The sequence below is a fragment of the Pongo pygmaeus genome, chromosome 1 (assembly GCF_028885625.2).
Source record: "Pongo pygmaeus isolate AG05252 chromosome 1, NHGRI_mPonPyg2-v2.0_pri, whole genome shotgun sequence".
Lineage (NCBI taxonomy): Eukaryota > Metazoa > Chordata > Mammalia > Primates > Hominidae > Pongo > Pongo pygmaeus.
In genome coordinates, this window is record NC_072373.2 from 88,417,505 (window position 1) to 88,432,518 (window position 15,014).

General features: G+C 40.5%; 1 protein-coding gene across 1 annotated transcript; it reads right to left on the minus strand.

Annotated features, from left to right (window-relative positions):
• Positions 1–3,605: 3,605 nt before the first annotated feature.
• DUSP12 (dual specificity phosphatase 12) lies at positions 3,606–11,081 on the minus strand. Its single transcript, XM_054452006.2, has 6 exons — positions 10,636–11,081; positions 9,002–9,115; positions 8,799–8,917; positions 8,317–8,413; positions 7,500–7,686; positions 3,606–3,976 (listed from the first exon to the last, which is right to left on the minus strand). Exons 1-6 carry the CDS (start codon positions 11,016–11,018, stop codon positions 3,815–3,817), a joined length of 1,062 nt encoding a protein of 353 aa, XP_054307981.2. The 5' UTR covers positions 11,019–11,081; the 3' UTR covers positions 3,606–3,814.
• Positions 11,082–15,014: the final 3,933 nt, after the last annotated feature.

A 15,014-nucleotide genomic window follows, 5' to 3' on the forward strand; every position in this document is an offset into this window, starting at 1 on the left:
AGCCTCCCGAGTAGCTGGGACTACAGGCGCACACCACCACGCCCAGCTACTTTTTGTATTTTTTTAGTAGAGATGAGGTTTCACCATGTTGGCCAGGATGGTCTTGATCTCTTGACCTCGTGATCTATCTGCTTCGGCCTCCCAAAATGCTGGGATTACAGGCATGAGCTACTGCACCTAGCCTGCCTTTTCTTATTTTTAAAAAAACATACTGATAATCCCATTATCATACCCAACAAAATTAATAATTCCTTAATATCATCTGATATTTGTTCGGTTTTCTGTCTCAAAAATGCCCTTCCTTCCACAGTTAGTTTGTTAAAATCAGGATCCAAACAAGATTGTCACATTGCATTTAGTTCATATGACAATTCCCTCTCCATTTCTTCCCCCCATGCCATTTGTTGAAGAATCTAAGTCATTGGTCCTATAGAATTTCCCACTTTGTGATTCTGCTGATTACATCTTCATGGTGATGCTTAATTTGTTCCAGAAACTGCCAGTGACATCTAGAGGCTTGATTAGTTTTTGCTTTTGTTTTTGTTTGTTTTTGCAAGAATACTTCATAGGTACTTCCTTGCATCATAGCAGGAGGCATATACATACTGTCCCACTTTTAGAGATGTCAAGATTTATTAGTGAGTTCAGATTTTTTTCCTAAGTCTTAAACTGTTTAGCCCCTTGTTTTACTGCAATGGTTAGGACCTCTAAAACGATACAGCAGGTAGGGGCTAGACATCTTTTAACTTGTTTCTAAATTTTAATGTGAATGTTTGAAAAGTTTTACCACTAAATAAGATTTTTTTTCCTATATATTTTTCATAGATACTCTGAATAAGGAAGCTTCCTTCCACTCTAGTTACCAGGCTTTTCTTTTTAAATCATTAAATGTTGGATGTTATGGAATTCTTTTTCTTGAATCTACTCATTCATTTTCAACTTAAACCCTTGGAATAGAAATACAGTTTGAAAGAGAACCTTATGTCTAGAGACAATACCACTCTTTGGTCTAGGTAAGAGGAGCCCCTACCCTGGACCCACACTTAAGAAGACTTTACTCTGACCTCTGGCTCTGTCCCCACAGGATAAGAATCCATACTGCCAACGTGATGTGCCCAGCTAGAACAGATGCCCCCTTCTAGAAGTGCATCTAACACCCAAATAGCCCAAATAGCTCTAAGCCTGCTTCTAGGGCTTGCTCAGGCCTCATACCTCTTAAGAGTGAAATGGGCCAATGGTATATACCAGGGCTGTAGCCAGATCTTATACATATAGGTGGGGGACCCACATATATATATGCACCAGGCTCCTCATGATGCAGAACAAATCAAGGGGTGGGGAAATAAAGAAGGCACCCAGTGGGCGGGGGCCACCTCTGCCTGCATTGCCATGCTTTGTCATGGAATCTTATAAAATCAGAGAATTCTAAATTCAAACCTGGTCTGACAGGTCATTATGAAGGTATATTTGTCAAGATAATAGAATAAAACATTTTATTTAACAGATAGCTTGACTTATAATTTTATTTTTTTAAGACAGAGTCTTGCTCTGTCACCCAGGCTGGAGTGCAGTGGTGCCATCTTGGCTCACTGCAAACTCCGCCTCCCAGGTTCAAGCAATTCTCCTGCCTCCCCGCCTCCCAGGTAGCTGGGATTACAGGCACCCACCACGCCTGGCTAATTTTATATTTTTAGTAGAGACGGGGTTTCCCTATGTTGGCCAGGCTGGTCTCAAACTCCTGACCTCCAGTGATCCACCCACCTTGGCCTCCCAAAGTGCTGGGATTACAAGTGTGAGCCATTGCACCTGGCCAATTTATGTTTTAAAAGTTAACACAAATAGTATGTAGGCCTCAATGTGTACTATTGTTGGAACCCTGCAAATGGTGGGGCGCATGACTAATGAATTTACAACTTAATTAAAATTGCATTTGATCCATACTATTTGATTTTATAATCTGATCAACAGTGTATGATGGATAGGCGTTGAGTCATATTAAACTGCAGCTATGTAAATACTTTTTACCTACAAAAGGGGTAACTTCATATGCCGCAAACTGTTATTATTTTTTTAAATAGAGACGGGTGTTTCACATATTGGCCAGGCTGGTCTTGAACTCCTGGCCTCAAATGATCCACCCGCCTTTGTCTTCCAAAGTGCTGGGACACGCATGAGCCACCACACCCGACTTCCTCAACCTGTTTTTCAAAACTTTCTAGAGACTAATATATGAATAGAGAATAACAGTATGAAGCAAAAAAGTAAGATTTTATGAAAGCTAAAACAAATAATTTTTTTCTCAAAAGAAAAAATTATGGCAGGGAGTGGTGGCTCACGCCTGTAATCCCAGCACTTTGGGAGGCCGAAGTGGGTGGATCACTTGAGGTCAGGAGTTTGAGACCAGCCTGGCCAACATATGGAAATCCCATCTCTACTAAAAATACAAAATTAGCGAGACGTGGTGGCACACGCCTGTAATCCCCAGCTACTTGGGAGGCTGAGGCAGGAGAATCGCTTGAACCTGGGCAGCGGAGGTTGCAGTGAACCGAGATCATGCCATTGCACTCCAGCCTGGGCAACAACAATGAAACTCCATCTCAAAAAAAAAAAAAAAATAGAAAGAAAAATTATTACATGGAAACTGCCAGTCTTCAGGTCTAATGTTAAGATTTTTCTCAAGAATTTTCCATAATACTCCCATACATTTAAAAAACTGAGCTAGGCATTTATTAAGAGGATCATTATTCACAACATATTTTTGCATTTAAAAATGACTCCCACTAGTGTTTATGGACAATATTTTTCTTTATTAATTCTTGCTTTTTTTTTGGAGTAGTCTCCCGAGAAGCTGGGACTACAGGCGTGTGCCACCATGCCCGGCTGATTTTTGATTTTTAGTAGAGACAGGGTTTCACCATGCTGGCCAGGCTGGTCTTGAACTCCTGCCCTTAAGTGATCTGCCTGCCTTGGCCTCCCAAAGTGCTGGGATCATAGGCATAAGCCACTGCACCTGGCCTTTATTAGTTAATTCTGATTCTTGTAAATGTTCACATATCTAATTAGGTCCAATTGTAATTATTAATAATGAGTAAAATAATTCTAGTTTCTATGTATCAGGTTAAAAAACTAATCTGGATGTATTACCTTTTCCAATACTTACATATTGGGCTACAAAATGACTTGATATATAGTAACTCTACATTTGTTTTCTTCATCATTAGAAACACATCTAACATTTATATATTTCTTTATGCAGATCACTTCAAAAGGGATCTCAAACACTTTTCTAAAAATATAGATAACTGGGATTACCGAACAGTAATAGGAAAATTGCATTTTCATCAGCGTTTTACTAATGGCCTTTCCGTTTCCAAGAAAAAAAATCTAGACACGTATGGGTTTACTAGTGTCCCTTAAAAGAAAGAAAGTGAAATAATTCCACAATATGTCCAAACAAATCTGCTTTATATGTCTGGAAATAAAAGAATACCCATTTAAATATAATAGTTTCAAATTTTTGTACATAATTTTGTCTATACAGACCTTAAGATCATACAACATTCCAACAATCAGTACTTTTAAAAATATATGAAATGCAGACAGTATCTGGTTATAAAAGATTTTAATAGCAAATAAAATGTACATGATCAAAAGGCTTTGATTGCCATGTAAAGCATAGTTTCCAGGTTACATCAAGTGATTTTATCTTCTCCCATTTCAAATGAAATGTTGACAGCATAAACAATCTGCCATGAATGATAAGAAGCAAAGGCAGCACATATCATCTGCAAGTTTCTTCCCAAGCTATAAAATATCATATTTTTCTTGTTTGTGATCCCAAAACAGGCAATATTTTCATTTCATCCACTCTATTCTTATGTATTTGAAAAGCAGGTGTTATCCACCTACCACAAGAACACTGTTCACCATACCAGTTGAAGGAACCCAACTTGGCACTGCATTTTGGGCAAAGAAGCTGAAACAAAGCAAATGTGTTACTTTATTCATTCACTTTTATACACAACAAATCATTATCTTTGGCAATCAATACAGGATATAAAAACAAGACAAGGTCCCCACCTTGAGTTTATAATCTAATCAGTGAGATAAAATGCATTGGAAATTCACTGTAATAGATAGTAGACTATAATTATCACATAGGAAGAATGTTGTATTCAGGGAGCTTGAAGGGAGAAAGGTGAAGCTTGCGATTTGATCAAGGAAGGTTTCGTGGATGTGGCATATGTATATAGCTTTTAAATCAGTTTGTAATTTAGGACTTCAAATGAAAATGATCACAGCTAAAGTATAGAAAAGCATGTTAGGATTTTCATGCTGTATTACTAACTGCGTGTATTGACAGCATATAAGTCAGATTCTTAGCTATTTAAAGACAAACTAATATTCCAGGAAAACAGGTAAATCAAAAAAGTCTAATAAGGCAACTGCATTTTCTTCTAATGTAGTTAGTTATAGCATTAATTTTTATGTTTAGCTCTTTGATATGTGCATGGTATAAGGTAAGAGTTTTTATTTTTAATATTGAGCTATAGAAAACTAGACATAAAAGTCAGAAGCGGGCTGAGTGTGGTGGCTCATACCTGTAATTCCCAGCACTTTGGGAGGCCGAGGCGGGCAGATCACCTGAGGTCAGGAGTTCGAGACCAGCCTGGTCAATATGGTAAAACCCCGCCTCTACTAAAACCACAAAAATTAGTTGGGCATGGTGGCGGGTGCCTATAATCACAGCTACTTGGGGGGCTGAAGCAGTAGAATCATTTGAACCCAGGAGGCGGAGGTTGCAGTAAGCCAAGATTGCGCCACTGCACTCCAGCCTGGGCAACAGAGCAAGACTCCATCTCAAAAAAAGAAATTCAGAAGCCATAAATAAAAAAACAAATTTTATTATGTAAATATCCTTCATTTTAATATGACAAAACATAAAAAATCTGATAAGCAATAGACTGAAGAAAATAGTTGCAATATATTAGATGAACTATTAACATCTAGAATATATAGAGGTCCTACAAATGAATAAGAAAGAGACAAAACCCATAGGCAGATGGGCCTAGGAATATGAGAGCAATTTATAGAAAAGGAAACCGTAAATGGCTGGTAAATACATAAAGATGGTGGTTGATGACTATTTTCATAAAATTCCAATTAAACATTTTAGGATTAACATTTTTTACCCCACAGATTGACAAAATGTTACCAGTTTTATAGTATCTATTATGTCAAGGATATGGAGTAACAGGTACATGCATTCAGTTAGTGAAAACCAAATTTGTATGGGCATTTTGAATATCGGCCTGGAATAGCACTAATATTTAAAATACATTCTTCAAGCCAGGAATTCCACTTCTAGGTATATATTCTACAGAAAAAAATCAAATACGTATACAAATAAGTATGCACAGGATTTAGAATCTTACATAAAAATGTATTTAACTTGGTTGGAGTGAGTGAGTGAGTGTGTGTGTGTGTGTGTGTGTGTGTGTGTGTTTCCCAGGTTAACTAAAGTTAGAAAGCCAGAATCACAAGCCACAAAAAAGAAAAACTGATAAATTAGATATCATCAAAATTAAAATCTCTAACTGCTACAAATAATACCATCAAGAATGGGAAGTGAGGTTGGGCATGGTGGCTCACGCCTGTAATCCCAGCACTTTGGGAGGCTGAGGCGGGTGGATTACCTGAGGTCGAGTTCAAGACCAGCCTGACCAACATGGAAAAACCCCGTCTCTACTAAAAATACAAAATTAGCCAGGCGTGGTGGCACATGCCTGTAATCCCAGCTACTCAGGAGGCTGAAGCAGGAGAATCACTTGAACCTGGGAGGCAGAGGTTGCGATGAGCCGAGATTGTGCCATTGCACTCCAGCCTGGGCAACAAGAGCGAAATTCTCGTCTCAAAAAAAAAGAATGGGAAGAGTGGGAATGTGAATTGCGATGTGATATGGTTTGGTTCTGTGTCCCCATCCAAATCTCATCTCAAATTGTAATCCCCACATGTGGAGGAAGGGAGGTGATTGGATCATGGAGGCAGATTCCCCCATGCTGTTCGGGTGATAGCGAATGAGTACTCATTAAGATCTGATGGTTTTATAAGTGTGTGACAGTTCCTCCTTCACACATGCTTCTCTCTCCTGCCGCCTTGTGAAGAAGAGGCCTGCTTTCCCTTCTGCCATGATAATAAGTTTCCTGAAGCCTCCCCAGCCATGCAGAACCATGAGTCAATTAAACCTCTTTCCTTTATAAATTACCCAGTCTCACGTACTATCTTTATGGCAGTATGAAAATGGACTAATACACAATGGTTGCAAAAACCACTGTGAATACACTTTAAAAACCACTGAACTGTACACCTTAAATAGGTAAATTGTATGTTATGTGAATTATACTATAATAAGGTTGTTTTTTTTAAAAAGCAGTATCATCTAAAAATGTGAGTTTGATCATATGGTACCACTTTCTAGGCAAGACACTACTCATAAACACGTTTCCTCATGCACAACATGTGAATATAACTGCTCTACCTATTTTATAATGCTATGGCATTCTTCAAATGGTATAATACACTGAAAGGGTTTCATAAACTAGCCACTATACAAACTTATACAAACCATACAAACTTTCAAAATCATTATTAAGATTATTATTATAGAATACCTTCACATTAATATCAAGTAAACCTAAAGGAGAAATGTGGCTGTCATGGCACACTCCAACCAAGTTAAACACTTTTTTATGTAAAACGTCACATGAACTGCATTCTTTCTTTTTCTTTTTTTCCCTACCCACCAGTTATAGGAGCAATAGGATGAGCTGCATTATTTAACTGGAAATGAAAAAGAATCTCATAGCAAAACATACTAAATTTCACTTTCCTAAAAGATAAGAAAAAAAAAGAGAGACACATACAGGAAGCCAACAGAGAAAAAGAAAGTACTTTTAACCTAATTTTAAAATCCCTGATTTACCTTACTCTTGTCACAAAGCTCAAATTTTGTTAAATACATTTTTTCTTTCTTTTTTTTTTTATTAAACATTTTTTACTTTTTTTATAGAGATGAGGTCTCACTATGTTGCCCAAGCTGGTCTCGAAACCCTGGGCTCAAGCGATCCTCCCGCCTCAGCCTCCCAAAGTGCTCAGACTACAGGCATGGGCTAATGAGGCATGAGTGCCCAGCCAATATATTCTAATTAGTTTAAAAATAAATGTTAGTCTTATATTTGAAAAAATATAAATAGCCTTAAAGGAAATTTATTAACTTAGACCAGGGTTCTCAACCAGAAGTAGTTCACTATGTTGGATCAGCTGGTTTTTGAAAAATATTTTATTTTTGATAGTCTTATCTACACTAGAAAGATATAATCTTCAGAAATAAAGAAATTAAGAAATGGAGCAAAACACTAGTTAAAATAGAGCTTAAAATGCAAGACGGAATAAAATATAGATGATAAAATAAAATTGTAGAAAATAAAATGTGTTCTCACCTGTCCATCCATCACTCCCAACAAAGCAGATTCCATCCACTGTACAGGTTCAATGAAATAAGATGTACATTGAGCTTGCCTCCCTGTGGTAAGCATGAAAGATGGTGTCATTCTCTTGTGGGCAAAGGCTATAGGTCCACTTCCTTCATGGTGATCCAGAATACTAGAACTTCGAAATAATGATCGCCTGCAATCCCCAAACAAACAAAAACATTGATGACTTCCAAAAGGATGAAAACATGGATGAAATGTGCAGTTTTGTTTTTTTTTTTTTTTTTTTTTGAGACAGAGTCTGACTCTGTCGCCCATGCTAGAGTGCGGTGGCGTGATCACGGTTCACTGCAACCTCAGCCTCCTGGGTTCAACCAATTCTCCCGCCTCAGCCTCCTGAGTAGCTGGGATTACAGGCACCTGCCACCATGCCCAACTAATTTTTGTATTTTTCATAGAGACGGGGTTTCACCATGTTGGCCAGGCTGGTCTCAAACTCCCAATCTCAGGTGATCTGCCTGCCTCGGCCTCCCAAAGTGCTGGGATTACAGGCGTGAGCCACTGTGCCCGGCGAAATGTGCAACATTGCTTAGAGAACAAAATAATGTAACATTGATTACGCTACTTAAATTTTCAATAACCCTTACAATCTGATTATTTCTCTTTTTAAGAATTTATATTCTTTCTGAAAACAGATCTGAACTAAAAATTTCTATATTATTCAATTAAACAAAATCTTCCTACAGAAATTTAAGAAAATAAAACGTTAAGTACTTTTCAGCTACGGAGACAAGATAAAATATCCAAAGGATACAAAATATTTTACCTGCACTTTCTACACTTGTAGAGAACCTCATCTTTCAATCCTTGTGAAATGGTGGTTGGGTCAACAGCAAAGAGTTCTTGAGGTAAATTCTGCAATTCTATATGACATAATTAAAATGTATTTATTTGTCAAAATCAACTCTGCATTTTCAGATAAATTCAGTTAATGTCAAATTGAGGCAACAAGTGCTAACATCAAAAATTTAAAAAAAAAAAAAAAATCAAATTCCAGTGTTGAGAAATCAGGCTAAGGTAGGAGAGGACAGTGATTTAAGTGCTTAGGTTCTGGGCACAGGCTGCCTGAATTCAAATCCTGACCCTGCCATTTATAAACCATGTGATTGTGAATAGGTTATTTCTGGCTAAATCAGTTTCAAAAAGAAACAATAGTTTCTCAGGGATTGCTGGAAGTAAGGTAAAGCATACAATGCCAAAGTAAATGACATCTAGAAAGCCCATTACACACTAGCAATTATTACTTACCTGGATACTTCTCTGTAACCTTTTGTAAACGATATTGCTTATAAATTACACTAGAGGTATCCACTTCATATCCCATTGCCTGGTATAGTTTCAGTTGCCACTCAAACCCCTCATTCATCCTGTAATGATAAAGAAATATAAAGTTTCATTTTCTTAAAATTATATCACAAAAGCATAATTATTGCTATAAAAAAAGAACCCACTTAGCCTCTGGTTTGAGAATCTGGAGCTTTTCATAGGCTTTTTCAAAGGGAAGTTGGTCAGTCTTCATGAGAAAAGCAGTTATTATGGCCACACTTCGACTGACTCCTGCATGACTGAAAAAGAGACCTTTAAAATAAAACAGCAAATAGCAACAATTAAAAAAAAACACACAAAACCCAGCCCCCTATTAATAGTAAAGTTTAGGCCCACTTCATTTCTACTTCTCAAATAAGCCCATTGCCTCTGAAATATTATCAATGTACAAAATAATTATTCCTTTTTCCTTTTGAATTCTGAACCATGTGAATGTATTACCTATTCAAAAATAATAACAGGAATTTTTAAAATTTTTATAATGACTCAGAACAAATCCAAACTCCTGGCTAGACACAGTGGCTTACATACATCTGAAATCCCAGCACTTTGGGAGGCGAGGTGAGAGGATTGCTTGAGTCCAGGAGTTGGAGACCAGCCTGGGCAACAAAGTGAGACCCCATCTCTACAAAAAATTAGCCGGATGTGGTGGTGCCTGTAGTCCCATCTACTCTGGAGGCTGAGGCGGGAGGATCACTTGAGCCTGGGAGGTTGAGACTGCAGTGAGCCGTAATTACGCTACTACACTGTAGCCTGGGTGACAGAGCAAGACCCTATATCAAAATAAAAATAAATAAAACAAAACAAAAACAAATCCAATCTCCTTTCATCTTAGCATTCTGGGACCTCAAAATCTGGTCCCAGACTTCTTTCGATTTCATCACTATCTTCTTTTATGTGCTCAATAAATTTAAACGATTGTTATTATACTCCCATCCAACCAAGAACTGCTTAGGGATTCCCATTTTCTTTTTTGTTTTGAGATGGAGTCTCGCTCTGTTGCCCAGGCTGGAGTGCTGTGGCATGACCTCGGCTCACTGCAACCTTCGCCTCCCAGGTTCAAGTGATTCTCCTGCCTCAGCCTCCCGAGTAGTTGGGACTACAGGCGAGAGCCACCACGCCCGGCTAATTTTTGTATTTTTAGTTTCACCACATTAGCCAGCCTGGTCTCGAACTCCTGACTTCGTGATCCTCCTGCCACCCAAAGTGCTGGGATTACAGGCGTGAGCCACCGCGCTGTGCCGGATTCCCATTTTCTTTTTGTCTTTGCTGCAACCATCTCCTCCCTAGGCAATGCCCAGGGATCCTTTAGATCCAAACCAATTCATCTCTTCATCAACCACCCCCCAACCATCCCAAACAAAAACATTTAACCCTAAATCTTTGTAAATCCCGTTTACAAGACACCAAGCAACCTAATCTGCATTACAATAATCGGGGTGGGTGTCTAGCTTCTCCAACAGAGCTGTAAACTCCTTAGGGTGTAGATAATTTGTCATTTATCAAGTGACACCTCCCCCGCCGTTTGCTGCTGCAGGAAGAACCAACTAAAGCATGAATGAATGAAAGCCTGCACACACCAGGGGCCCGCCTCCAGCTTCCTCCTCTCTTGGATACACGCCTCCTGCGGGAGGCAGCGGGAGGAGGTTCACGCGGCATGACCGCGCTCTTGTCCTCCCGAGGGCCTCGGAAGGAAAGGGGCGACGGGGGCCGGCTGGAAGCTTGGAGGGGCACGTCACCCACTGACCCGGCCACTCACCAGTGCACCAACACCGCACGGCCCTCAGCGCGGGCCTGACCGATGAAGGCCATGCACCGGTCCAGATGGCTGAGCAGGTCCGTCTCGGGTTTGTCCAGCGCTGGCACGAAGAGGCGCCATAGACCCTCGACCCCAGGCCCCGCCTTGAAGCTGGGCTCCTCCGAGTCCACTGTTAGCACGGCCGTGATGCCCGCTTCCCTCAGGTGGTCTGGCTCCGCGACGGCCGCGGCCCCACCGAGATACAATCCTGGCTGCACTTCCAGCATCTGCCCGGCGCAGCTGACTCTGCTGGCGCTGGGGTTGCTTAGCTCGCAGCCATCACTCGGGCCCGGAGCCTCCAACATGGCCGCGCCCAGAGACCAGGCGGCTTCCTGCCCTACCATTGAGTAGACTCCGGCTAGAACATCCTTCCCCTGGGACTCGCCAGCCTCAGCGGCTCCGCTGCTCCCTCGGAGGACCACGTCGGCCGCAGGAATACGGACTTAACCGCTGAGGGGCGGAGCTTCGGCCTGACTCAGCGCGGCTTTTCCACCCGTGTTCCCTCTGACCCCTACCCCCAAAGTTGATGGTAAAAGATAAGCTTCTCCAAATACAGGGTTTCTCGAGCTCTTAGTATTGAAATTTTCAGGAAAGAGACATCAGAAGCAGCTGAACTCAAATGTGAAATAAAGGTCGCACCAGCTGAATCAGAAGCATCATTTTATGCATTTGAAGTAAAATTTTTTTCAATATTATGAAGCCATCTGTACTTTGCATTTTATGATTATTTTTCCTTTTTCTGCCCAATTTCATTATTGGGGTGTGAATCCTTGTTGATGTTTACTGTCTATTTATTTTGAAGATATTAATCGTATATTTTTGTAAGTCAATGTCCTCCAGCCAGGACTACAAGAAACCAACTTTAATTAAGCAAGTTGGTTTTATTACTTAGTCGTGAGTTATGGAGAATTTCAGGGCATCTCAGCACGAGGATGTTAGGAAGATCCTATACAGATTTTGGGCTTTTATTTGGGGATTTTGGAAAGGGTTTAAGGAAGCAGACTTTGCTCCAGACTGAATGCTGCAGGAAGATACTCAGTACAGTGAGTATCTTTTATATATCTTTTGTATAGGGAGGACAGGTGAGAGAGATACTAAAGCTGTAATTGGTCAAGAAGTAGCAGCTATAGTACTGGTATAAAGATAGAGACATCGACCTGTCTCTATTCTGGAACAGAACAAACCCTTGCGTGTGGAGTCCTAGTTAGGGAAAAGGAGTCAGGCTGGCTGGACGAAGGGAAGCAAAAGGAGAAAGCAGACAAGCTCTAAGTCTGCCTTTCTTCGTGGTCCAGGACACATAGCCCTGCTGTGCAAATAACTCACAATCTGCCTGTGCCCAGCCATCACCAGACCCTCAGCTGATAGAAAAATGGAAGTTAGTTCACTGCAACCCTGGCATTATTAGTACTGCACAAAGCCGTCTTCCACCTACAACATAAGCACCATTCTACAAAATCCCCAGCAAGCCTTTGTTTCCTAGCAGTCAGCTTCTCTCTTGCTGACCTGCCTGTTGCACCCTTGCAATGTATTTTCATACTTTATTTAATAAACCTGCCTTTCTTTACCTACAACTGTGTTGGTAAATTCTTCCTACCACCCATGTCACCAGCCCAGAAAGCTGCTGATCACTTGCAACATTGCATATATGTTAGAATAATCTTCAAAAAGAGTGCCAAGACCACACAATGGAAAAAGGACAATCTCCTCAACAGTGTTGGGAAAAACTAGATATCTACATGCAAAAGAATGAAGATGGACCTTTACCTTGGACCATATACAAAAAATAACTCCAAATAGATTAAAGACCTAAAAATGTAATATTCTTAGTAGAAAACATAGGGGGAAAGCTTCATGGCCTTGGATTTGATAAAAATGTTGAAAAAGGTAAGGGTTAATGGTCTCATTGTCTAAGGTATTATCCGAACTTGTTGTCTAACGACCCAGAAAATTAAGGAGCGTGGGCACAAAGAGTGAGGTTGAAGAAAAGTTTAATAAGCAAAAGAAGAAAGCTCTCCACAGCAGAGAGGGGAGCCCAAGTGGGGTGCCATTTTTACAGTTGAATTCAAAACCTATTATAAGAAACTCCTCTCATCTCTGTAGCTGTTTGAGTGACTTCTCTTATGAATAAAGCTGTCTGTGCAACTTCCCTTATCTTCTGCCGGTGTGGGTATGTCTCTAGGCAAGCACAAAGCGTGGCTTCTCTTGTTTGTATCACTGTAGGTTTGTTTTAGGTAAGCCCCCCTCCTCCCTGTGCAACTTCCCACGGAGCCCACTGTGTATATGCTTGAAAAGGGGAGGAAAGTTTTTCCTGGGAGCTTGCCAATTACACGAAGAATGAAAAGCATCTGTGCTGGACCCTACCTGCTTATCTGTGCAGGTGCAGCCTGAGTTTTGCCTAAGCTGCTCTATTTTGTTTGTAGCTGTGATTTTTCAGGCAGGCTGCTTCTCCAAGGGCTAGCCTTAGCTGTCTACCTAACTGATTTTTCCTTTTCTTCTCCCTCAGTTTCTTGGATAAAATACCAAAAGCACAGGCAACAAAAGCGAAAATAGACAAATGGGACTATATCAAACTTTAAAGTGTCTGCATATCAAGCAAAACAGTCAATAGAGTGAAAAGGAATTTGTATGGAATGGGAAAAAATAATTGCAAAGCATATATCTGATACATTATATGCAGAACATATTAAAAAAAACTCCTACAACTTGACAACAGAAAAACAAGTAACCCAATTTTCAAAAAACTGGGCAAATGACCCAAATAGACATTCCTCCAAAGAAGATATACAAGAGGCCAAAAAGCATAGGAAAAGATGCTCAAATTGCTAATCATTAGAGAAATGCAAATCAAAACTACAATGATAATATCATCATACTGCCATTAGGATGGCTAGTATTTTTCTCAAGCACAGAAAATAAGTGTTAGCAAGGATGTGGAAAAATCGGGACCCTTATGCGTTGCTGAAGGGAATGTAAAATGGTGCAGCCACTAGGGAAAACAGTATGGAGTTTCCTCAAAAGATTAAAAATAGAATTACCACATGATCCAGCAATCTCACTTCTAGGTTATATAGCCAAAAGAATTGATCTCAAAGATATTTGCACACCCATATTTATGGCAACATTATTCACGATAGCAAAAAGGTAGAAGTAACCCAAATGTCCATCATGGATTAATGGATAAAGAAAATGTGGTATGGGCCAGGCGCAGTGGCTTACGTCTGTAATCCCAGCACTTTGGGAGGCCGAGGCAGGTGGGTCACCTGAGGCCAGGAATTCAAGACCAGCTTGGCCAACATAGCAAAACCCTATCTCTACTAAAAATACAAAAATCAGCTGGGCATGGTGGTTGGCGCCTGTAATTCTAGGTACTCGGGAGGCTGAGGCAGGAGACTCGCTTGAACCTGGGAGACGGAGGTTGCAGTGAGCCAAGATCATGCCACTGCACTCCAGCCTAGGGGATGGAGCGAGACTCTGTCTCCAAAAAAGAAAGAAAGAAAAGGAAAGAAAGAAAGGAAGGAAGAAAGAAAGAAAGGAAAGAAAGGAAGGAAGAAAGAGAAAGAAAGAAAGAAAAAGAAAGAAAGAAAGGTGGTATATACACATGATGAACTATTATTCAGCCATATAAAAAGAGGGAAATTCTGTCACATGCTACAACATAGATTATCTTTGTGGTCGGGCACGGTGGCTCTTGCCTGTAATCCCAGCACTTTGTGGGGCTGAGGCTGGCAGATGACCTGAGGTCAGGAGTTTGAGACTAGCCTTGCCAACATGGCTAAAACCTGTCTCTACTAAAAATACAAAAAAAAAAAAAAAAAAAAGGCGGTGCCCGGTGGCTCACACCTATAATCCCAGCACTTTGGGAGGCCAAGGTGGGTGGATTACCTGAGGTCTGGAGTTCAAGACCAGCCTGGCCAACATGGTGAAACCCCATCTCTACTAAAAATACAAAAATTAGCCAGGCATGGTGGCAGGTGCCTGTAATCCCAGCTACTTGGGAGAGTGAGGCAGGAAAATCGCTTGAACCCCCTTGAACTCATGCCACTGCACTCCAGCCTGGGCAACAGAGCGAGACTCCGTCCTAAAAAACAAAAATGAAAATAAAAACATTAGCTAGGCATGGTGGTGCATGCCTGTAATCCAGCTACTCGGGAGGCTGAGGCAGGAGAATCCTTTGAACCTGGGAGGTGGAGGTTGCAGTGTGCCGAGATCACATCACTGCACTCCAGCCTGGGTGACAGAGCAAGACTCCATCTCAACAACAATAAAAACTTTGAGGACATTATGCTAAGTAAAATAAGGCACAACTGTAGATGCTGAGGATATAAAGATGTATGACAGTC

Excerpts from the sequence above, each read along its gene's own strand:
- DUSP12 (XM_054452006.2), bottom strand. The coding sequence starts at position 11,018 with ATGGTAGGGCAGGAAGCCGCCTGGTCTCTGGGCGCGGCCATGTTGGAG. Across the intron at positions 9,116-10,635 it reads CGTGCGGTGTTGGTGCACTG|TCATGCAGGAGTCAGTCGAA; the intron begins GTGAGTGGCCGG and ends TCTCTTTTTCAG. Across the intron at positions 8,918-9,001 it reads ATTCTCAAACCAGAGGCTAA|GATGAATGAGGGGTTTGAGT; the intron begins GTGGGTTCTTTT and ends TTATCATTACAG.